This window comes from Falco rusticolus, chromosome 12, assembly GCF_015220075.1.
Source record: "Falco rusticolus isolate bFalRus1 chromosome 12, bFalRus1.pri, whole genome shotgun sequence".
NCBI lineage: Eukaryota > Metazoa > Chordata > Aves > Falconiformes > Falconidae > Falco > Falco rusticolus.
The window spans coordinates 7683486-7709340 of record NC_051198.1 but is presented as its reverse complement, the minus strand read 5'-3'; the positions used below and the strand labels follow the sequence as shown (position 1 = coordinate 7709340).

General features: G+C 41.7%; 1 protein-coding gene across 2 annotated transcripts in view; it reads right to left on the bottom strand.

Moving 5' to 3' along the window:
- Positions 1–25651, bottom strand: part of MACROD2 (mono-ADP ribosylhydrolase 2) — an 892536-nt gene extending 866885 nt beyond the window's left edge. For both annotated transcript variants that reach the window (XM_037406063.1, XM_037406064.1), the window contains exons 1-3: positions 25394–25651; positions 20763–20879; positions 478–585 (exon numbers count right to left, since the gene is read on the bottom strand). In XM_037406063.1, coding sequence (XP_037261960.1) covers positions 478–585; positions 20763–20879; positions 25394–25439 — 271 coding nt within the window. In that variant the 5' untranslated portion in view covers positions 25440–25651. The remainder of the gene's footprint in view (positions 1–477; positions 586–20762; positions 20880–25393) is intronic.
- Positions 25652–25855: the final 204 nt, after the last annotated feature.

Below are 25855 nucleotides of genomic sequence, written 5' to 3'. Positions count from 1 at the left end.
GGGGTTTTTTTGTTCACGACCAAAAACTCAAAAAATAAAATCTCCCTACAAGAAAGCAAATATTCAAACACATGAAACGAAAATTCAGTTTTCCTATCACCTTATTGTTCAGGTTTTCACATTACCTAGCCCCAAACGGCTTGATTTCTAAAAACAGACTGGAATAATCTGCAGTAACTTACTGTTAGATCTCAACCTTCTACAGTATCAGGTGTGAAGTCTCAGATACTCAAGTAAAGTCAAGAGATATTTTTTTTCTTCTGTAACCATACTATTAAAGTTTCACAATAATCTTTGACACAGGAAAGGCACACAGGATGAACAGATATAATATAAAGAAACTGGGAAAAATACATAGTTTCAAACAGATTTCCACAGTACATACCATTTTTATGCAACTTTTCAAAGTTCAAACTTGTACCATAGTGCTATAAAGGATCTTCACATCATAACAATGTAAAAAATTTAATCACCTACCAGCATTAACGATGGCATCAACCTCAAGCAATGTAATGTCACCTCTATAGAGAGAAACTTTCTCGCCCAGACTTTTCTTCCCTTGCAGATCTTCTTTAGTGTTTTCACCTACGAACCAAGAAAGCAGTAAAAGCGGATTACAAATGTGGGTCTGAGATCACTATTTACAAGACCAGAGCAGGTATCAGCAGTTCCAGTTACACTATTGCTGTCAGACTGCAGCATCCTTCGGTTTCACCTCGAGAGGGCACTGGTAACCCACAAAGATAACAGCATGTCTGTAAAATCACACTACTTGCTTTTTACTTGTTTTCAAATACAAGCTACTATGAAGCACGGATTCCTGGCCCACACTCCGTGTGATTTAAAAAAAAAAAAAAAAAAAACAAAAACAAAAACAAAACACCTGTATAAACAAACACGGTTTTTTGGAGGTAGATCCGTTAAATAATTTTCTTTTGTAACAACAAGGATGCAAATTAAAAAAAAAAGACGACAGTTAAGACAATCCTTCTGCTGAAGCAGTAATTTTTCCAACCCAAAATTATTCCAATGTATACAACAACACACGAGAACACCATCTGCCAACAGCCCCAGCATTCAGAACTAGCCCTGGAAGCAGGTAGAGGGGAGAAGAAAAACCTGAACAAAAACACCAGCAAATTTAAAACTTGGAGCTTAAATTGCTCAGCTGCAAGGGGAGAATGAAGACAACATACATTAGTTTTCGTAAGTTTTTTTTCTAAGCAACGTTATAATAGGTCCTTTATTCTGATAAACTTTTAATTTTTGCATCACCCATTCACTTCAAATTAAGTGAACACTTCTACGAGCATATATTGGCCAAAACCTTAACCTAGTCTTGCATTGTTAGGCATCTACATAATTAGCCAAGGACTAAGGAGAGAAAAGATTGCTTAATTTATTTTTTTTTTTTTTTTTAATTAATTCTTTCTGACACAAGCCAAGCCTCTCAAGAGGCTTGAGTTCATATATTGGCCAGAAATAGAACTGAATTGCTGAAGTGACAATTTAAGTGGGAAACAGTTCCCAGTCTTCAGAGCAAGTGAAATTTATTTGACAAACAAAAAAGACCAAACCCTCAAGGGAAGATTTGGTGAGAAGGTAGAAGTCCAAACAAATCTGGCCCTTTAGTTTTTACACCAACCTTTTATTTAAATCAATTTCCACCACTTTGAGTATATCTGCTCAAACTTGTTAGCATCACAAGCAACCAGAAGCAGAAATAAGAAAGTTATATTTATTTAGATCTTGTTCCAACTTCAGCACAAATGACTGGCATCAGAAGTCACTGTTTATTTCAACCACTCCAAAATAACTAGTCTCACTCAATTCTACTTCAGATCGCTATCACGTCTAGTGAAAAATCCATGCTACCTCCAGCAAAAGATATGTTGCCACTGTGACTTACATTAGCATAAAGGTAGCCTTGTGTGTATATTCAGGAGTTTAGTTCTTGTATTTGGCTCCAAAAGAAACTACTCCATTGCCACCAGATCATGCTCAGTGTCTTATCCAAAACAAAGAGCATTTATGTGGGAAGATATGAAGATTTTATTATCATAATAATAACCTTGTTCATCCATTTTTCCACAGAAGATAACCATTGCAGTTAGCTGTTGAATTGTGTTAAAATAAAAATCAGCCTCTGTAACTGATTTACAGAGTCCGATTTGTTATCTGCTTTCATGTTAAATGCATTTTGCCAACAAACAGGACAGTTGTTTTCCCCATCCCTCCCCAGTGAGCATCCTACTGGAGCTCTGCCAAATTTAAAACACACATCATCATCATCCTCCCCCTCCACCTTCTGCCCAAGTTACTGCAACAGTAGTGAACATCAAATCAAAACACATTGAATTCTCCAAACAAACCTATTACATTTAAATAGAAAGCACAGTTTGGATACTATAGTATATGTGCCAGTATGACACAAAAACAAGTAACAAAAAAAAATCCACCAGGAAGAGGCATGGAGAAACAGATACCACACAATTAAAACAAACTTAATTCTCTCATTATCATTGATTTCCGAGTCAGAGGGAAAGCAGAGATGTCCCTTAGTCAATTCACCAGTAAGGTCACCTGAACCCTCTCTGTAGGGAGCCATGCAACACCGTGTCGCGTGCACCGGGCACTGCCTCCCGATTTTTCTATCCTCCACACCTTCACAACTTTGCCTCTAGTTCTCACTCTTTACTAATACTGAATATATTGGAGTGTGGTTCTCTTGAGACTCCTTTCTCATGAAAAAGCATTAGCAAATTCACTACCTTATGAGAAAAAACAAACAACACTCCTATATAATCTATCACATCCTCTTCAGCAAGTCTCTTACCTGCCCTACAATTCTTCGAAGAGCCCTGATGGCCACTGTCTTTAATACAGTTCAGCAGTAAAAGCACGTGCTTTTTGCATTGTACATTTTTGCACTGTAGCCTTCTACATCTCTGATAGATTACCTTTGTTTCTTTGAATAAAAGTCTGTTTAACAGAGGATTTGAGCTTGCACTTATTTTATTTTGTTCGGGTTGTTAAAGAAGGATGCTTAACACTGATGGAAGTCATGGAGAGCCAAATCTTATTCACAAAGACACTCAACAAGTCTACTAAGACATTTCTGACTATAAAAGTAATCCCAGTATCATACTAATAGTTGCAGGAGAGGAGACTATTTCCTTTGCCATCTGTTAGATCTCTGGGGCTGGCAGACAGCATTTCCTAACAAAGTCAAAACTGATACCTGATTTTGGATATTTTCTTCTCCTGTAATCAGTTTAGTCACCTCACCTTGGCAGCAACAGTGAAGGCATTCCTGGTCGTTACAAGTAACTTGCTTCCCACCTCTGTCTCCCATCTCTTCCTTCACCACGCACTTTTTTGTCTGTCTCTCAAACTAAAGAAAACCTGCACTAATTTACTTCAAAGTCTCTTCCCAAGGGAATGATTAACATCAGATCTATAAATAAGTATGGTCAGTCCTCAAATACGCCCAGGAAAGTCAAATGCTCTAGGTATTACCCTGTAATTCATGGTACCATAATTCAGCAAGGACAAACCAGCAATTCCAGGGGATTGTGTATTTTGCAAAGGATACACATCATGTGTACGTACTAGTGCATTAACAAAAAATCCTAGTAGTAACAGATTTACCTTGCACTTGTGGTAACAAGGGAATGAGAGTATTTCTTGCTCTCCAGTAACAAAATAGCTGTACGTACATCCTCAAGAAATAAACCCTCTGAAGTGTCTCTAGACTCAACCTAAGTTTTTAGAGATAAGACCTGCTTGACAAGCAAATCAAGCTTTTCAGTCTGTCTCCACATTGGTTGTCCAGAGCTCACATTAAAGGCAGAACAGCTGGAAAGCCAGGAAAATTCTAATATATTCCAGTCCTAAAAAAACCCAAACAAACAAAAAAAAAAAAAAACACACCAAAAAAGCCACAAAACCAAACCCCAAACAAAAACCCCACCAACTAAACCTACACTACATCAAGACTATGACAAAATCCACCTCAGTTTTAAATTGATGCATCACAGACTCAAAGACAAAAAACTATTTTGTTTGGTCTGTGGCTGTGAATATAAGAAGTCTTCAGGACAAAAAACCCAAGCAAAGCAAGAGAGACTGAATTTTCTGAAGTACCTCCACAGGAATCCCAGCATAGCTACAGTAAAATTTAAGAGGTACTAGAAGATGTTGAAGATTTTCCAGCCGCGCAGTGAAGGCAGGCTCCCTGCCTGCTAGAACTGCTGCCATCCCCTTGTCACCACAGCAATCCTGGCTCACAAGCAAAACTGAACACGCAGCAAGTGCCTGCGCAAGAACCCTGGATGCCTTCAGATGACTGTTTTTAATCAAGCCACGGTTAGTAAAATGGCAAAATAGCTGTTGCAATGGGATTGTGGCAGTATTAAGTATGAACAATAGCTTCTGCTTTACTTGGAGTTTTTATCTTTGCACACCACTGGGGACACTGTTTCTAGGCTTTTCCTTCCCTCCGGAGCAGACTGCCTCTAAGTTCTATTGCATGCCCATCTCCATTGAAAAAGTAAAAACACAGGCTTTTACCGGGAGATGCTCCCAAGAGACAACAACAAAAACCCACAAAACCAAACCAAAAAACAAACCCGCAACAAAAAAAGCCACTGCAGAGAGCTCTCACAAAGCAGTGATAATCAGCATTAGTTTGGCCAGCTCAGTTCTCTCCCAACTCTCACACACCGAGTTATTTTTCTTCCTTGATCTCAATAGTTGTGCTAACAGTTCTGTTGTACCTTGTGTCAACAGTGAGGATTATGAATGGGCTCAAACTGGGGTTTAAGCACATTATGTCTGCGTGTCAAAAGCAAATAAACCCTGTTTTTGTTTTGTTTAATGTGAATTTTACAAGGCATGTTCATGTAAAGTCTGGTTATCTGAGACGGTGCAATCCCAGAGTCTTCATCCCCCATAACTTCCCAGGAACATTTAATGCCAGCCCAGCCTCTGGAATAAAGGGCCCTAATGAATTCAAGACCTTGGGCTAAAAGCATCAGCAAAGCAATGGTCTCCCATACAGGTATATTTCACAACCGTTTAGAGCTTTTAGGTTCAGATGAATTCAAAGAATTAATTGGCATATAAAGAAAGCTATTATGGAGGAGGATAAATGGAATATTCACAAACTTTTGAAATGCCTTTCACAGCACAATAGAAGTCTATCGTAAAATGACTGTAGGCATAACTACAGTCAGTTCAAGTGTAATCATTCCAAAGAAATGAAATTAATTTTGCAAAGTGAGACACTGAAGCGTAAAGCAACCACACACACACCCCAAAAATCTGCATTTTCACAAGCAGGTGAGGACCTAACAGAACCCTAAGGAAACGCCCAACATAAAAGCAATTACTAAGATTTACGCTTTGAATTTTTTCCCAAGTGCCTACTCTGCCACTCTTCTAACCTAAATAATTCTCGAACTTTTTTCCTCTGCTTACCTAGCCCTAACTCAGCCCTCATCCACCCCTTCTCTGGGCCGATTTTGATGGAGGGAAGGGGAAAAAGACACACAACACAACACGACAACATCTGCTAGGGAAGTGTAACAATATACCAAAAAATACCTAAAAAAAGGAAATAAAGGGGGGGGGAAAAAACCTTTCTTTTTTTTTTTAACTTTATCATTGCTAACAAGTTTACTGTAGCTCCTATTAGAAAGTGAAATCAGTGGTCACTAAATCATCTTTGCACACAAATGCACAAAATATAGAGTTGATCCTGTTACATCCTTCACAAAATCTGTTTTGTTTAGGCTGTTTTTGAAAACACACAACAGTGGACACACCACAAACACTCCAGGTCCTCCTCTGGTTCCCTCTGCTCCAGCCTCAGGAATAATTAAAATTGAAGATCTTCACCAGTTGAAAATTTATGTCACACCACCATTTTTTTCCCTCCAGATCCACCCCATCATCTTCTATCTTTCTGTTTATACAGCCCAACTTCCTTTAGCTTTTCCTCCTAGGCCACACCTTTTGGGCCTTTAATCATGCTCCCAGCACCTAGAGTCCACAGAGCTACATCTTTAAGTATGATGGAGTTGAGCAGCTGAGGTCTTAACACCAAATACACCAAATAGGCAGTCCTATCCCTCAGTTCTACCTACAAGTCCTTCCAGCGCTACCAAAGGAAAAGGACCTTTACAACTCACAGAAAAATGTATTGGATTTAGAAAACAAAAACTGCACTTGGAAAGAAAACACGTGACTAAGAGGAAAAAAAACGACTTTCAGAACTGCTCACTAGAGGGAGCCCCCATAAAGAGCATGAATATAAAAGTATGCATATATAAATACATACGTATAAAATAAATGCATATATGAATATAAGAGCATGCATAAAGAGCTGGTGCAATGGAAAAGCATGGCACAAACTTATCGTAAAATCAACTCTAAAAGTCACTGCTAAAATAGCTAGGATTTTAAAGTCTAGTACACTTTAAAGCATCTTTTTAAAACAGGTATCAGACATCCACTGACAAAAATTCCTACAGCAATACCAAAGAGTTTGCAACCAAAGGGAGGAGAAAAACCTACAGCTGGAAGAGCTTCTGTTAAATAAAACACAAAACCCAAACACATTTTCATTTTAAAACTACATGATAACAAAAGAGTGGAGCACACACAGAGTAGTAAAAATAGTTATTAAAGCCCCATAATATAAAGTAATACCTATGGCAAAGAAAAAGGCTCTTGGCACTCCACAAGCAAAAGCAGATAAGAGAAATGAAAGAAAGAACAAGTTAAAAGGATTTACAGCAGCTAAGCTCACAGGCTTGCACTATCAAAATGAAATTTTGTTAAACAAGTCAAGCCTGTTTTTCTTTAGTTCATAAAAACAAGAGTAACAGACTGAATTACAAGAAACAAAACCGAAAATGGGCAAGTTTCATCATTTATAGCCAGCTTTACAATTCACAGCAGAAGGAAGTAAATGAATTCCAAGGAAAAAATAAGTAGCTCTGCCCGCTATCTCATCCCTGCTATGCCAGCTACTAGTAGAAATATGTATCTCCGCAAGGAAGGCTTCTACAACAGCAGCCCGTAACATCGATCTGGAAACAGTGCTGGGAAAAGAACTTGACCAAGGGATAATGACCCAACATCAACCCCGGACAAGAGCCAGTCTTTCCACTCCTAGGAGAATCCTCAGCAAAGGCTGGACTAGGACACTGCTCCACTTTCCTTGGGCTACTCTGCTGAAAAAACAAAGGAGTCAAGTGAGCCTTAAGAGCACATCTGACCACAGGGAAACACAACCATTCTGCAACTTACTCTCTGCACTATTTCCTTTCGTGCCTAAGTGCCTTTTTTTTTTTTTTTAAATGCTTTCTTTTTTCAAGTATCTTGTACAGATTAAAAATGACAAACTATTCGCAATTACTAACCTCACATATAACACAGCTTTCCATTCCATTTGATCCTACATAGGTTTACGGAGCATTAGAAAAGACAGATTGTAAGATCGGTTACATTACGTGCCTGCTTCTACTCCTACTAACTGTGGATGATTGTACAGGAAAGGCAATTGCTTATCTAAATCAAGATAAGCATTATTTCCATATGTTCCATCACCAGGCGGAAAGCATTCACAGATGCACTCTAGTATTTCAGATTTGTAGTACAGATTTGCTCTATCAGTTTTTGGACTTAAACTAAATCAGAACCTGAATACAAGGAAGAAACATCTGTTGCAAACAAATCACCTTCTAGCTAGCCAAAAATGCAGCACAACATGCAAGTCTAAGGCACTGCATGAACACCAACACCTTGTCCCAGCCTGCACACCCTGCCAATATGCGCCGTTTCAGCTAATTACAAAGTGGCATAATTGGATTACCCACCTACAAAGCTTATGAGGCATGCAGACACCACAAACCACAGAATTGATGAGGTTGGGTGGGACCTCTAGAGATTGTCAAGACCAACCTCTCCACCCAAAGCAAAGTCACCCCAGGCAAGTTGCCCAAGTCCCTGTCCCAGCTGGATTTTGAGTATCTCCAAAGATAGAGAGCAACCTGCTCCAGCATTCAGGTGCCCTCAGAGCCAGTTTATAGTTTTGTTTTCTTATGCTCAGAAAGAATTTCCTCTTTCAACTCATGCCCATTGCCTCTTGTCCTGTCACCGAGTACCACTGAGAAAAGTGTGAAGCCATCTTCTTTACACCTTCCCATCATATCTGTATAAGCACCAAGCAGGTCCCATCTGGGGTGTCATTTCTTCAGGCTAAGTCCCCCCTTGCAGAAGAGATGCTCCAGTCCCTTAATCATATCTGTGGTTCACCTGGTGCATCAACTGCACCTTCCACTTTTGCACTATGGAAAAATTTGTTGAGTTTGCACTCTGCCCCATCTTCCAGGTCAGGAGGCCATGGTGTCTCCCAGTCAACGTTTTTCAGGAGGTATAAAATATCCCCATCTGAGGACATGTGCATCACATGATGTCCACTGGTTAACTGAGTAGCCCACATCCAACGAACCACGCCGTAATTGAGTTCTGTATCCGAGTTCTACTCTGAGTGCTATAAAACACCCATCTAAAGCTACTGCAAAATGCCCAAAACAAACTCACTTGGTCAAAATTAAATGTAATAATACAGCTAGCAGCAGCCCAGGAACAAGGCTGTACATATGAGCCTCTACTTTTCAGCGGCATGTTTGAACTGGAGCTATTGAAGACTAAGTTACACATCAAGGAGACAGAGTAGTGTACCATGAGGATGGATAAAAAATAACCAGTCAGTCCTAACAAACCACACAATGCTCATGCAAAAGGCAACTACTCTTGTATTACCAAGGGCTTGTATAGTCCTTACAGTGTCATATTCCAACATTTTCCTCAGTCTATCCCATACAGTTCTATGTCCCTCAAAAACAAAACAGAAAGGCAAAAAACCCTTTAAACCTGGGAGAAGAGAAAGGACAGAAAATAGAGAAGGTTGCCAAGAGAAGACTTGGTATGGAGTGTTGAAGTACCAAAGACCAAAGTTTGAGAAAACAGTCACAACAAACAAGGAGAACAAGAAAAAAGGAATATGTTCTCAATTCTTATTTGTGGTGCAACTTGGTCTGCAGGGACACACAATTGTCAATTCATAAATCAAAGTCTTCTCACTTCAGCAGCACACACACTGACAGCAAAGACATGACTTAAGTAGGCTGAGGCCCTCAGGTATTTGTCTGTTTACTTGGAGAGTCAGAATCCAGCTGCTATGGTTGCTATGCTTGTTTCTGCTGGCTTGAGATTTCATGATTTAGGGTCCATAGGAATGGCTGCTGCTTTAGCTAGGACCCAGAAGGAGCTGTGCTTTGTGTATTTGAAGAAATTCATTCAATCACTGTCTTGTTCGGTTGTTTTTTTCATGTGAGCCTTCAGAGAGATTCAAGATATTGTGACAATGTATTGGAATAAAAATGCTATTGGATAGCACATGTACTAGGTTGTTGCCCAAGCCTGTTTATCACTACCTCTGTATGAGGGATGCCAAGGATTTCAATACACAGATCCTTCTTCCAGAAGGGCAGTGTGAGTTGTACTGAAGTACGTTAAACAGTCAACCAAGGCCCCATGGAGGCAAGAACTACACTGCACCATCTCCAACTCGATTCCCACTTTGTAACCTCCTTCTGCTACAGAGAACTTGAAATTAACAATGGAAGTTCAAAAGTTTAGAGAAAAACATATTATGCTCCTTTAGACCACTGTTCATTGCCTCACAGGAGCATGTTGATACTTCTCTATAAAGCTAGAAGACTATAGGTGATGCTACTTCACTAGATTCCTTCAAAGACAAAGCAGATAACCTTCACTGCAAGAGTTGTTTCTTGCTAATATCACAGCATTCACACAACTATTCCTGGTACGTTCAAATCAATCCAGTACCTCCTGGGGTAACTACGAGCCTTCACCCAAAATTTACACTACCAGCAGCACAGCATTCCTTCACTCAGCTTCAGAAACTGGCTGGAAAAAAGTTGCCTTTTCACATGCAACCAAGTGTTTGGTCTTCAGCAGCATCTATTTCATTTACCAAAACGTAAAAACCCATTTTTAATAGGTGTGAAGAGCACATACACCATCAAGCGGAATTAAAATAAGTTTATAGTGGGAAACTACAAATTCATTAGCTTTCATTCATTCATTAGTTTACCAAGCAGACTATTTTTATTCTGTATTCTCTGTTTTTTAATTCCCTACACCATTGCTAAGCAACAGCTTCTGTAGTTGAGCATGACAGCCTTTTGTAGTACTTAATGTGGAGCTTGGAAATAAGAAGTTACTACCAGCAAACTATGAAACTTCTGCAAAACTGTCAGCAAATATTTCATGGCACTGTCATTCAAGAACCTCTTTGCATGAGATATAGTGACAACCACTTACCACATGGGAGTAGGAACTTCAGCTTTCTAGCAGCAGGGGACAGCTAGGTAAGTTTTTGAGCAAGTACCAAAGGTGACGTTTTCCGCACGAAGACATTAGGTTCATTGAGTAGCGCTTACCTTGCAGCATTTCCCCTCCCCTACTCCCTGAGACAGCACGTGTAATTTGCTACTCTAAGAAATAGTAGGGCTTCAATCCAAACAGCAAGGTATAGAAGAAAATCTTCAATATTTGAAGAGGACTCTACTAAGACCCATTTGCATTGCAAGTCACGCTTGCTTACTTAAAGGACTTGAAAAATAAGCAGTAATACAAACTCACTAGCAGTTAATAGAAAGATGTAGCTCTATCTTCTTCTGCATGCCTACCTGGAAATTAAAGACACACAAAACCTCAGAGCCTGTTCAGTCAGTCATTCTGTCAGGATTTAGTTATTTAAATTAAAGCTTACAAACATTCTCCTGTAAAAACTCTGGTAGCAATGAAGAAAGGGGGAAGAAAAAAAAAAAAAAAAAGGAACTCTACCTTTTTTAAAATATAACTGATCCATACTCTCACTGACAGTTACATAAAGTCTGAGGTTTGCTTGCAGTTGATGTAGACTCATTAAGCATTCCCACAAAAGGACAGCACTGCAACACACAGCATGTTTGTATGAGAGCACTAAGAGTACCTTATTCATACAGAAAAGATTACATTAAGCATACAGGAATAAATCAAAGGTAGGTTGAACTTCAGTGAACTACAAGTCATAAGTTACCTGGTTTTCATTTGGTGCACAAATACAATGCCTTTACAGACTACCCAGCAGTTCCAGAGAGACAAACAAAAAGGCACACATTTGCACAAAAAAGCCTCTGTGAAAAAGGAGAAAGCAGAATAAGGTAGGTAATGTTTTAAAGCAAGACAGATGTGCAACCAGTTCTATGCTTTCTGCATATCTGCATTATAGATGGACCAAGTCTTTTGGACAGGATCCCCTTGGTAAACTACAGGGCAGTCATTTCTAACTCAGTGTTTGATTGTGAACTCCTAGAGATGCTATTAGTGCAAAAGCACACCTTAACAACTACATCCGCTTTCACAAATAAACACATTGGCTTTACTAGCACAAGGCTGAGAGGTTTAATTTTGCTGGTTGTACATTCTATAGTATCCTGTTCACAAAAAAAAAACAAACATCAGGAAACTTCAGTAAATGCCGTTGCGACTTCTGCAAACATGCCAAGTCAACACACAACAGATGCAAGTCTCAGTGCCTCTTCTGTACACAAACATTATGCTTCTCCCCCTGCATTTAAACAAGCAATATTTCTTAGAGAAATGGAGCCATGCATAAAACTAATTTCAGTGGGTTTTAAAGCAGCACAAAATATAAGTTTATATTTAAACTGGATTGTTAAGCCTTCTCTCCAGCAAGGAAGAGCATTTTCTGTGCATCGTAACAAACACACCTGTACGTAGCACTTCCTACGGGGCTGAGGCACTCTGTATCAACTGGATTTTCCTATGGCACATCAGCTAGACACCCTTGCACAAAGTCATGTATCACTTCACGTAAGAAATACTACAACAACTTATTTGGACGTTAGTTGGATTTGTTAGAGACATTTCTACATGGCAAGCAGTTCGGCTCTAGTAAACCAAAAAAGGGAAACCAAGCTTATCTGGTTTCCAATCATTTGGTTTTTAACACATGTGTAATGAAGTGTTTAAGTGTGCATGAAGCAAATGCAGCTACGCATGAAAGCTGGTTAAAATCATCCAAACAGAGCTCAGTGAACTTGAAGTGCATCAGTGATCCGCCTACCTTATCATGGGAGTTAAATACGTATCCTTACGTGTGGTTAATTTCCAGACTTGATGCAAGTCTCGCACATAAAGAGAGCAGTTGACAGGCCCATCCTGTGTGATCACTAGTTACTACTAGCCCCAGGCAGCAAAACGTAGTTGAAGCAACAGTTCAGCACCTTCACAAACGTCTGTCACATCTATGCTATAGTGAATTAAGACAAGCCATACCAGCCTCTTACTGTCTTATCAAAAGACCCAGTCTTCTGCAGGATGATGTCAGCTTTTCCCACCTATGTACAAAGACATCATGTAGCTGGGCAACAGGTCTACACTAGTAAGCAATGACACTGGTACGATTTAACAGCTTGATCTTGGCCTCTACCTAATCATAGACATGTGGCTTCTAGTCAGGCTGGCACACTGGCTCACATCTGTCTGCAAAAGACTGTGAGAACATATGCCGCAATCCATCATAAATTATAGATGAGGGCTTTAGCCAAGTTACCATACTGGGCAAAACTAGGTGACATACTGAAACTGTCTTTGTAGAGCAAAGCAATTAATTTGAGGATTTGATCCTGCAATCCCCAAGCCCAAAAGGAGATCATCCTTTATATACAAAAAGAGGGAAAACTATTCAAAGGAGAAAAGACAAACGTATACATCAACACAAACTACTGGAGACCAAGATGTATAACTTACTGCTTTCTTCCTCCATATGTTAAACCAGGGGTCCTCAAACTTTTTAACCAGGGGGCCGGCACGTGGATGAAGTGGCAGGCAGTCATCTGCGGCTGCCTGGTTTCCCCCCCCAAGCCCCGGGGGGGGCGGGGGGTGTCTGTAAATACCGGGGGCCGGATTGAGGACCCTGGGGGCCGTATCCAGCCAGTGGGCCTTAGTTTGAGGACCCCTGTATTAAACTATCTCACTCAAAAAGTTACAATTCTTCTTCTTTCCCTTAGTAGTCTTGAATATGAGACAAGTCAGCCACTGGAAAACTCCTGACTGGAACTTTAGAAACCCTAAACTTTCTCAACAATTTCTGAGGAACAGTGCGTACCAACCTACACACAGCACTGCTGCTGCTAAAGCCATCCTTCCTCACACTCTGAACAAGCCTGCCAGCTGACAGCATGCTGCATCATCTGGACTTTCTAATTCTGGTTGGTACTTACCTAGGGACCTCTGTACAAAACTTCAGTGCACAGCGATCTTCAGTAGCTACAAAAATAAGATTGTTCCTCATGTTGCATAGGACAGAAACTTGGGAGTGGGAGTTATTAACCTAGTCAAGAATCATGTCACCAGCCCATTAGTAACATTCTTAAGAAATATTCTTTCTGGCATAGACATCTTTAACTTCCCTTTGCATCTCCACCTACTATTACTCTCTAAAACACATTGAGAGCTTGTGGGGCTTCAATAAGGATACTAGTTTACTGTTGAGAGCAGCATCCTTTCCTACGGTTAACTCCTTCCCCTTGAGGAGCTGGCTGCCACCAGTGACAAGAGTGTTCTCACAGCTGCACGCAAAAGGGCCACAAAAGGATAACTCTATCAAGTACCTGTATAAGCTTATGCTGTGCAGAAGTTAACTTGTTAAAAAATATCAGGGAACAGCAGCTTAAAAAGAAATCATCTTAATTACATCAAAACCAAGTGATTTACTTCCTTAGGGAGAGGATTAGCCACACTGGATTCTGTGTTCATCTATATAAACAGAGCTGATTTTTTGCTTTTTAATAATCATTTCACACACTTTATGAAAGCAAAAGTGTTTTCTTATTTTTCTCGAAAAATATTTTAAAGAAAACTAACATGCACGTCATTTCTTTGATGGCTAATCCACCCTATAAATGCTATAAACAGACAGTTCGCTAGGGAATTACAAGGTCAATGAATACATATTGGTTCTTTTAGTTTACTGTAGTTTTTCCCCCCGCCATACTACACATGCTGCTTTATCCACTTCAGTCAGGGATGTCACTAACTACAGAAGAATACTTGCCTCTAGAAACAAACCACCCACCCACACCCAAAGGTTATTTCTCAGTCTACACTAAAGGAAACTTGCACCTGAAGAGTTTTTCCCCTCTCTGCGCTGTGTAAGGTTATCTTTGGAAAAGAATAGCCGATGTATGTGTTTAGAAAGACAGAAAGATGTGAGGGGTCAGTAGATCACATGGTCAGATTTGTACCACTCTGCAGCTTTGCATCTGTTCAGGACACATCCCCAAAGGGCAGCCAAAAACCTGGGAGAAGCAAGGCACACCAGGCTCCAGTTACCCCCTATGGCTCTGGCAGCCTTTGGTATCTGTTGTAGCCAAACATAAGCCATCTCTGCCTTAAAGTCACTCTGCATTACGCCATGGGCACGCAGACTGCTGGATAACTTTAGTACAGACTAATAAGCTGTAAACGTTGTTTGCTCTTTTTACCACAGCAATTCCTTTGCTCCTTCCTTAACATATGCATAATTTTGAGAGACAACAGAATGAGCAAACTGATTCACAGCCACTTTCACAAAAAGCGTATAGTTTCCTAAGTATCCAAAATATTTCATTACTGTGATCTTCACACAATTCATAGAAGCCACAGATGTTAGTCTTTTCGTGGAGCTCCCCAGGCTATTATATACAACAATTAATAAGCAGTAGTCTCCACATGCCTCTAAATGACACAGCTTTCTAACCTTAAACATACTAGCCTTCAAGAGGCCTTGCGATAAAATGTTTAGGATGAGTAACAGAGTGGCATGCCACTATATGAAAAGTAAGGACAAAACCCAGTATAGCACAAGTTTAAGTAAAGCTGCGAATCTGTGAAAGCTCAAACTCATGTTCAAGGCCACAGCTAACAGCAGGAGATCCTGAACTGTGGCAGGCAAGTTATTGCAGTTTTCTACATCAACTCTGCAGAAAAACTGTCTGGTTAAGTTCACAGCACAAAGAGTTTCAGTAGCAAAAGAACCATTTTCTCTGACTGACACATAGCAAGCATTACACTGAGCTAAGATGTCTCGATTTACTTTCATCATTGTCACTTCGCTAGAAATCTGTTCTAAAGACAGTTGTTAAATTCACTGTAAGAAAAAAAGGTAATGCAAGCTGATGGACTTGTTTTTCTGGTGGGGGGATGGTCTTGAAATGCACTGGTTTCACATAGCTATTACAGACAGAATCATTGACTGTCAGGCAACTTTTGACAATCTTAAGGTTCTAGCAGAACCTACTTTCTTTTTCTGTATAACTCCCTGAAAATAATGAGTAGTTCAGAGAGATGCCATCTCCCACTTGTAGATGTCTGGCTGAATTCCACCGCTGCTTCATAGTGCCATTACTTTCCAACAGCTGTTTGATGATTGTCACCTTAATTCATAGCTCCCACAGGGCAGATACTCACATCAAACAGGGCCACAAGAGATGCTCTGAAGAACCCAGTATGACTTGTGGTTAGTTAACCATCTCCGCAAATGCTGGTCAATGAAGCTCAGTATTACCACACTTATTTTTTCCAGCATGAGGCATTTTGAGTGGCTTATCTAGATGCCTTGTCTCTATAATCGTGTCCACTCACTGACTATTTAGAAAACTACAGATTCATAGTACAAAGATGCTTTTATTAATCAAATATTACACATAAAGCCCTCAGAGTAAGATTAATTCAAATACATCTTGAACCATACGATTTTCTAAAAAGACAGCAGATTAAGAAAATCCAGAGGCTGTCAAAACATCTAAACATACTTCAAGACTTGCTTAGAAAAAGGACTGCAGATCTTTCATGGCATTTAAGCAAAAATAAAACCCTCAACAGTTACTGTGTCCTAACGTTAACTTCATCCAACCAAATTAGTCCTTACCATTAGCAAAGATCTTTAAACCATCATCTGAATTTGCTGTTTTCTTGGCACCCCTGCTATACCAGTGAATCCCAGAGGCTGTTAGAGTCAGCAGGACTGTCGGCTGCCTCGAGTTCAAACTATATAATTTATTCCATTTTCTGAATTATCCCAGTAATGCAACAAAACATTTTTCTACCAGTGACACAAAACTCTGTGACAGCAGAATTCCCAAGACACTGATTTTTCAAAAAGCTTTCAAGGAAAAGTTTTCTGAAGCAATCTCTCATACTCCCCACTGAAGAGTAAAGACATCTTGTGTACCCAAGAAAAAGCTAATACATGTATTTAACTTCAAAAAGCACTAGTTATTCATCTACATGGTGGCATTTTATTCACCACACATCACAAAACACAAGCAGCCAATGTTGTACAGGATGAATGCCTAGCATAAGGTGGTATATAATAAATAGCATTGAAATACAGATATACAAAATCCAGAGCTTCAGAAAACAAGTCCATTATTCTGATATTGTCAGAAAGCATCTCTACTTCAAAGTACATAACAGAACAGCTGAGATGTGTCTGCCTTTGGTCTATCTGAAGGATAAGAAGTGGGAGGAATGACGGATTACAGTATATACGTACTATCCAGCCCTGTATGACAGGTTCATTCTTTGTTCCCAAAGTGGACAATTCTTCGTTTCCTTAATAAAATGCAGTTAAACCAAAGAAAGCTTATGTTTACAGAGCTACTTCAAGAACAAGAATTTTTTTCCCTTCCTATCATCTCCTCTTACATGAAAGAGGACCACTTATCAATAACAGCAGTGGAAGGAAAAGGGGCAGTGTTACGATACTTCATCTCCGAGGTCCACTTGTGCATCCTGGCAAGTTGTATGCCAAAACCCAGAGGTGTTGGCAACGTAGTCCTGCTGGAAATGCACATATCCACGTCAGCTTGCTTCCCTCAGTGCAGAGCAGGAGGCATTGGGCTTAGTCCCTGCATTCCACATTGTGCTGCAACACCCCACCTCCTCCCCCCACAAAAAAAAAATACCAAAACTATCAGAAATATTGACCAAGTTCCATGTCAACATACACAGAAGCTTAATTTCTTATGACTAGTCATGTCTATATGAGAACTGCAAAACCTGTAGGTTTTTGGTTTAGTCACAAAAGAGCAAAACAAAGACAAAACCTATACGCAGCTGCTCTCAACTTCCAAATGTTTTCAAACACCTTTGCTGCTGTAAGAAAAGACAAAGCTGCCATAGAGGATTCCCTAACTTAACTCCTCAGAAGCCTTTAAACTGTTACACATCACTCTGTTACAGACTTCCAGCCTTGCTCAAATTTACCTTAACATCAACTTACTCCAAGCTTTACTGGTTTTCTTCAGAACTTAGTTCTGAACGCAAACTTCATACCAAAGGCTGGAGGAGGAAGGGTGGGGAAGAAACATTTTCCTCCCCAAACTAAGGTATGTTCTCCAAACTTGTCAATAAGGAGCATGCAAATATATCATGGGGGTCAGGTTGGCTCCTTCACAATCTGAAGTTTATAGGACATGTCGATTTCAGTAGTTCTGCACAGAGCTTTTTCAATACTCTTTTGTTAGACTTCCTTATAACAAAACGCATACCTAACCGGAATCTCCTAACACCCTCCAGTGTGGTAAAAATGGGTACCATAAAGCTTTTGCATTGTTCACGCACTTTCCTCCTAACAGTCAGTACAAAAACTTGTGCAGTACTGAAGACTCTTAATCTCCAGTTGAGTATTTACAGGGAGTATTGCCAGCCCAGATGCTCTCCCCTTCTCCTTACTCCAGCAGCTGATTGATTGCACCTGCTTCACTTTATTTGTTCTTGGTTGCTTTCCTGATTTCTCCTCATCACTCTTCCTGAACAGCCACTCCACACTTTACTAATCAGTCATTTTTTTCACTGTATACAGTGCTGGAAGTAAATGGTAAAGAACCCTTTCCACTTTCCCGATCAGTTTCTGTTCTGGCTTGTCAAGCACGCAGAGGATTTCCCCACCACCACCACCCCCCTTCGAGACCTCTTTAGTTTGTCACTGCCAATAGCAGCCTTTCACTTGAAGAAAATATCAGAACTTGGCATGGCATTGCCAATCATCACCGATTTTGTTGTACCTGGAGCTTCACTTGCTCTCTCCAGAGTCTCATTTAGGTGGTACCAGCTGCCCTCCATATGTACCAGTACACAGAGCAGACATTAACATCAGCAAGAAGACTTAGAAATTCTAATTTTTTGACATTTCAGCTCAGAAATACAATTCTTATACACTCTCTATACCTTCAGAGTGAGGTCAATGTTTAAGGGAAAGTTTGAAGCAACTGCAGTTAACAGTTACATTAATATACATATTTAATTGCACTGATCAGTTGACGTGTGGAAGCATTTCAGCAGTCTAATCTTCTAGAAGTTCACTATTCCACATGGCTTATTTACAACAAATACATCAAAGAAAACAAGTGACTATGGATATTTTCTCCTGAATGTACAATATAACAAAAGCTTCAAGTAGCAGAGGAGTGTTTCAGTGCAACTTCTGCCTTCCAGCATTTTTTGCAGTGTACTGGTTACTAACAGAAAGAACACAAGAGCAGCTACAAGAAAATAAATTCACCACTGCCGTGATTCAATACCCACATGTTAGACTCCGACATTTTGCTTATGTGAAGTGTAACAGCAATCACAACGTAAGTCCACACTTTGCCACGTGCAGCAGCCCAAGTAGTAAGACCTGTGAATTTCAGCGTATTATACAGCACCTGAGAGTAGTTAGAATAAAAACATCCTTTAGGCTAGAACAGATAGAGAGTTGTAGAAGAATGGCTGCAGAAGCGTGGCCTTAGAATCTCTGAAGATCTGCACAATCCAGACCTGGTATTAGAATAGGCCTGTAATCAGAATTGTACTGAAGTTGCTGTGCTGAAGTTAACAGGAAAGGTAGCCTTGAGCTATTCTTGAATCCTGAGACCAAGCAATTATATTGTGCCAACAGGCCATGGCTGTAACAAGCTACAGCTGCTGGGAAAGCAGGTGCAGGGCCAAGGAAGATAGGGACCAGTATGGGAAAATAGGGAGTAACAAACTACAAGGCTGAAGCACAGCAACACAATTAGCTACATGGATAATAGAATGCTCATTTTAGTCATGATAATTAGGGGTGTGAGAACTGCGCGTGTTTAGAGACTACTAACCAATTATATTTCTGCTTTACGAATATGCATGTGTATCGGTTCTATGTAAGTAGTGTTAGAAACTAATAAAGTTGAGCAAGACGCGTAACTCATATTGAGCATCTTCTTGACTCCGGCGAACCCTTCTTCCAACAGAGAGTCTCCCAATTAAACTATCCGATATACTGCATATCCCCATGTACCACAGGCCACCAAAATGAAGTTCAGAGAAGTCTGATAATCTTTTTTACTTTTACGCAGCCTTTGTCTTCTAGCTGGACAGGCTTCTTTGTGTTGTAAGATACAAAAGGCATATTCTAATGGGAGAAAGAGGTCTATGGGTACAGTTGTAGTAAAACTACTCATCAGTGTTGAAGAGCTCAGGAACCTCTGACATATTTTCACTCCAAAATTCATTAAAGATGCTTTTAAGGGCATATGCTACCTTTAGATGTTTATGATAGTGGCATCTGGAAATCTGTCAGATTGTGCTAGGCATTACAGCTTTCCCATTTTACTAAAACCAGTTGTTTAGTTCCAGGCCACATCTCACCTGAAGTATTATCATAAAGACCATGTTCACCTGCAGTCACAAGATTACGCAGCACACGTGTTGACACAGGCCAGTATTTGCCCTTAATGATAACAAAAGGGTCAGAATACTAGTCCTATATCTGCAGAAGCAGCAAACACTTTAGGTCTCCTAGTTAGATCCTCCTCCAAAAATCACAAGCTTCAGCCAAGTAGGATAACAAGAACTAAAAAGACAAAAGGAGGATGAAACCAGCTCAGAAGTTTCTTCCGCACCCCCATGTGGATGAAAAAGAACGAGGCACTGTTAGAGAATTCTTTGTTGTACATAATCCTGTAAGTGAATCGGGTTCTCATTTTTGGTCAGCCTTCACTGCAAGTATTTAAACAACTCTACCAGTGATCATAACTGTGATAACGCTGCAAGTGCCAAGAGAAGGGGAGTTAATCCAGGCCAGGCTGATGTTCCTCAACCCAAGAAAGCAGGCAGGACCATAAAAGAGGCTTCAAATCCAATCTTCTCCCATTTCTGGATTTTCAGAAAACACCACAACTTGCGCACTTCCCCTCTACTTTTCAGCCACCTACAAGAACAACACCATTTTGCCCAGATTCCCCGTATCATTCTGCTCACTAAGTTTCAAAGACAAAGTTCTTTAGGCATGGCTGACTGCTGAAATATCTGAAAAGACTCGTGCAGAGAACAGCTATTTTACACACTTCAGGCTATCAGCGTATTATGACTGTATGGGGATATCTACAAAATCAGCAGACACCAGTGAGGCTTTAAGAAGTTCTGTTGGTGGTTTTTTCCCCCTGCCCCCAAAGTGCTCTTGTCCCCATGTCAGGCTGCCACTGTCAGTAACAACATGGGTTCTGAGTCTTGGCCCTCCTAAAAGTCACTTCAGACTGAGAAAATAGAATTGTCCGTATTTAAAACTATTCCCCTGTTTTACTTACCATCAGTTTCGCTCTTATTTTTTAAGTCTTCCATCCATGTTGGAATATTTTTCAATGCAACATAATCCCTTAAGTACTCTTTGCGCCTTTCTTCCAAGGTCATCTTCAGCAAACGCTCTGTTTAGGGGAAGAGAAATAAAAAAAGTTTTGCAAGCTTTCATATATTCTTGCACATTAGCCAAGTAGCAACCAATTCAGTGTCCTTGATGCAATTAAATGCCATCTGAGAGAACCAAGCACGGATGATTCAATGAGTTACAAGTAATAGGAGCTAAACACGGTGCATCTAAACAACTGCATGAGCCTATTTCTGGATATCCCAGTTCAGCAAAAAGAAATGCCTCTTCAACGCACTCTTGGCTGTCCAGACTTCCTCCCCACATCACTACTGTGCCTCTTCTTCTCGTCACTTGAATTCAAGAATCAGAGAACTAACATCCAATTTATTAAGTAGAGATTTCTTATTTTATAGAGTTTTCAGGTAGAGTCTATTCTGTAGGCTCTGCGTTTGTAAACCAGAACCCTATTACAAAAAAAAAAAGTTAGGAAGACCAAAACTGAGACATCTTTACTGAAATTAGTTTAACAGTGCCAGCAAGTACAGGCAGGGAGTGTGGCACAAAATTAACAAAGCACTACTACATTACAAAAGGAATTAGAGCAAAAGCAAATGTTATGTCACTTTCTAGGTGGCTAGAGTGATAAGAAAGGCATTTCTGTTTGTTTGGGTTTTTTTGTTCTGCAAACAATGTAATCTTCAGCATGAGAAAATTTCTGTCATTTGCTTTAGACACATCCAGGGGCATTTAATCCCATTTTGGGGAAAAAAAAAAAAAAAAATCACCAGCTGTAGAAAATACTAGGGTATCTGTCAGACACCCAAGAGTACACTGTAGAAGCAAGTTTGAAAACTTTGGCTGAACATAATCCCAAGTGCTAGGAAAGTTCACTGCCATCCACTGGCTACACACATTTCTAAAAAGCAGACCAAGACCAGCTTGAACTGCAACTGCAGGATTGAAAGTGCTACGAAATGGTACCTGGGTTTAAAGTGAAAGGCATGGGTTAAGCTTTAGGGATTTTTATTTGAGCATTAGTATGACACACTGTTACCCCACTGAAACACATATGGATGGTTATTTTCTCCTGAGAAAGTCACCACTTTTTTCAGACATTTTGTGATAAGTAAAGCCTCCAAGACTGTACAATTATGATGGCTACTGCCAACTTCACTATTCTTCAGACCTTGCTATAAATGGACTAAGTCCTAAGATAATAAAAAAAACAAAAACAAACATCCCAATGACCCAACACTGCATGCTGGTGCTTCAGCAAGACCCTGTACCTGACTTCTGCAGCCACGTCCTCTTCTCCCTCCCCACCACATCAGTGCTCAGTATTAGCTCAGACCAAGATGCAGAGCTTTCCCCCTTCAAAAAGGGTATGGAAGGAACACAACCCAAACTGTCAAGCATATCACAATGCCTGTACACTAATCAAGTTTTGGGGTCTGTCTTTACCAGTAAGACTGGACTACTATTACCATAATAGTAAGTTTTTCCTGGCACACTATTCAGTAATAAATGCTCTTTGATAATTCAAGAGTTTTTACGGATTAGGGGAGGACTAGACTTGTATTATTTGCCTTTGGCATAAAGGACTAGACGGACATGAAAAGAATATTTTCATCTTGAGTTGAAGGAGCAGTGAGTGGACTGAACATGGAAACTGCTTCTCAGATCAAACCTTAAAAAAAAAAAAAAATCACTTTCAGTGGATTCGATTGGGTTTTTTTCAAAACAAGGTCTTCTAAATATGCAGGCTGCAATCAGCACATTCTAGTAATGGTAGGTTTTGAGCACAGGCTCCCTTACCAAAATAAGTTTATTTTAATATTTTTGACAGTATTAATGATTTCTTAAGTTGACAAAAACATTTATCTCCTATTTTTCAGGCCTGGTATCTTAATTGGGTATTTACAAATGCAAAAATTAAAACTAGTGTGATTAGGATCATCATTATGCACAACAGATATGCACTTAACTCCATTACTTGATCTTCAAGCATACAAAACACCAAGTACCTAATGTGCACGTTAGACTTACTACAGAAAGGCAAATCCGGAAGCGCGTGAGCGTGCCCATCAGGTTGGAGGGACTGACAAGCACAGGAAGTTTGACTGCCTTTTGCTGAAGAGGTTACAGACCCAGTTCTGTGCCTTCAAAACGCATGTTCCTCTCCTATAGGAGGGTTTCATAAAACTTTGCTCTTGCGAGTCAGCAGCGAGAACCAAGTCTTAATTATAGACAAACCTCCCCAGAAAATGCTTCCGACAGCCTTAGCTGTAAGTACGGTTTTCTGCCTGTCGCTCTATGAAGTGCCTTTGAAAGACTGCAGGCAGACCAGTCCTGTATCGAAGACTCTGAAATCAACTCCAGTCCCACCCCTACTCTGTTTCAGCTGTCCTCAAGCAAGATCCACTCTGGGAGAACACGGACCAACCCTTAATTACCAAAAAAGTAATTAAGAAAAGCAAGCGTATTGTCAGTGGGTTTGAACTCAATATTTAGCAATCAGTGCTTTTCCTTTTTAAAAACTACTTCAGAATCTAAAAGGCTGAGAATGACTACACTCAGAGCTTCATGGGAAGAGTTGAGCCAGCGAGCACACACCCCCACTTTACAGGGGTCCAGGAGTACCTGCAAAAGACAAAGGCAGACCTAACAAAAGATTTGATTTCAAAAGTATAATCTGGGTAGGAAGGAAAGAAGTTTGGCTTCTGTACTTTTCCTCTCTAGTAAAGGAGATAACTGGTAAGAACAGTCACAACAGGGCTACAACACCAACCATGAACACGGAAGTTTTTTCTGCCCTCCTCACTCAAAATACTTAAGGCCAGCATCATCGGCATGGTGCTGGAAAGCAGTTCCTGGCGCAAAGACTGGCAAATGCAGTTCATTCTCACTAGGCAAAAAAGACACCACAGTCCTGACCAGATAGCACTCACAAACACGCTCCCCTGGATAGAAAAATCTCATCAGCAGTTGTGAGCTCTGGTTTGCATTCAGTAACATCACTGATGGAGGCTGCTATCCTCACAGCTGACTAAGCCAACAAATGCACGCCTGCAGCTCAGGTTTCCAGCTTACCCTCCAGACCCTCCTCACTGAGGGTTCAAGTTCACATGTCAGGCTATGAATTCACACAGACAACAGCAGAGCTAGAAGAGACAAGCGCAAGTAATGGGAACACTCACCAGAGCCTACCAGAAACCTTTCCCCATCTACCCCCAGCACAAAACCAGCATGTTTTGAAGATAACGGCACACACCATTAAGGACTTGGCATAGGGAAAATCAGTTATAGTTGATCATACATAAGCAATGCCTGAGAAGACTGAACTGTATCTTCTCTGTTGAAAACAAAATCTTAAAACATCTTGTAGAAATTTGTTGCCTCACTGTAACTACAGAAGCATGCTTTGTAAGACAGCTTTGAAAGAAAAAAAGTATACGACATAACTCACTTCATTTGAGAGGAGTTTGTCAGGAGCAGCTAACCTACAGAGGGATCAGTTTATTTCTGTTTTAACAGTTTTGCCTTAGAAACACGCACTTGATTTCTGCCACAGACAAAAGGGATGAATCCCATCCTTCAGGCTGGTCTTCTGCTTTCTTGGCTTGAAACACACACAGAGTCACAGGGGCGATGGAAAAACAGAAAGAAAACTTGAAATAGAACCCATTGATCAGTTTATTTTCCTCTCCTTGTATGTTTCTAGATTATTTGTAAACATACCAGGCAGGAAGCCATTTCCTTCTAGGCAACGTAAATACTCTACTTCCACTCTGTCGATTTCTCTTTAATTTCTACACTGCTCTCCATGTGACGAATACAAAGTATCTAAGTGGCAAGGTCCACATAAAACGCTTATCCCACGGTTTTCACGCTCTGGAGTTTGGCACTGGGGTTTTACAGAGTCTCTGCACATGGTGGGGGTGCTTAAAAACAGTATTTCTGATGGCAGGAGGGGTGCGCTCGGAGATCCCCCACACCCCCGGCGTGTCACCCCGGGTGATCGACACCGGGAGCTGAACGCAAGTGCACGGCACCAGTGACACCAACAAACCGCATTTTCCCTGGAAAACATATGCATGAAAACGAGTAAAGGCACGTTTCGACGGCATGTGCTTAACTTTTCGGCCTGAAACGCCTCCACAAGGTGACCCGGGGGCGGGCAGCCCTGAGGGAGAGGGGCTGCTCCCCGCCCCCCCCCGCGCCCCCTCAGCCCCAGGGCCCCGCTCCCCGCCCGCAAAGTTACTCAGCGATAACCCAGGCGGGGGAAGCCCCTCCGGACCCCACCTGAAACACCCCCGGATCCCGGAGGGCTGCCGAGGGGCGGGGGGGCACCCCGGGCGCGCGGGGTTTGGGGGCATTCCGGGGGGGAGAGGGCAGGGGCCAGGGCGGAGAGCGCTGCGCCCCCTCCCCCACCGCGCCGCCTCAGCCCGGCGGCGGGCACCCCCCGGCGGGGCGGCGGCTCTGGGGGACGGGACCCACCCCCCGCGCGGGCCAACGCGGAGGCAAAGGCGGGAGAAGCGGGCCCGGGCCCGGCCCCGGGAAGGGCGGCAGTACCTTTCTCCTCCCGCCAGAGCTTTTTCCGCTTGTTGCCGGGGTACATGGTGGTGTGGCTGGCAGCGGCTTTGAGCTGCAGGTTCCCCAGGCTCACGAGGGGGTGGACGAGACGCCGCGCCAGAGCCGACCGCTACCGACGCCGCGCGCCGCTGTCTGCTGCTGCTGCTGCTCCCCGCCGGCTCCGGCTCCGCGCCCGCCGCACGGCTCCGCACGGCGCCCGTCAGCTGGGTCACGCCTTGCTCTAACCCGACACCCCCGCAGCGCCCGCCCCCCTCCCCGCCGCCCGTTGGCTCCGGCAGACGCCGCTCAGCAGCCCCCTGCTCCGCCCGCCGCCGCCGCCGGCGGACCGGGCCCGGCGGATGCACCGGCCAGGAGGGGCGTGAGCGCGGCGGAGGGCCGGACGGCGGCACTGGGGGGCTTGGGAGACGTGGGGGGGACGCGGGGGGACGCCGGAGAGGGCAG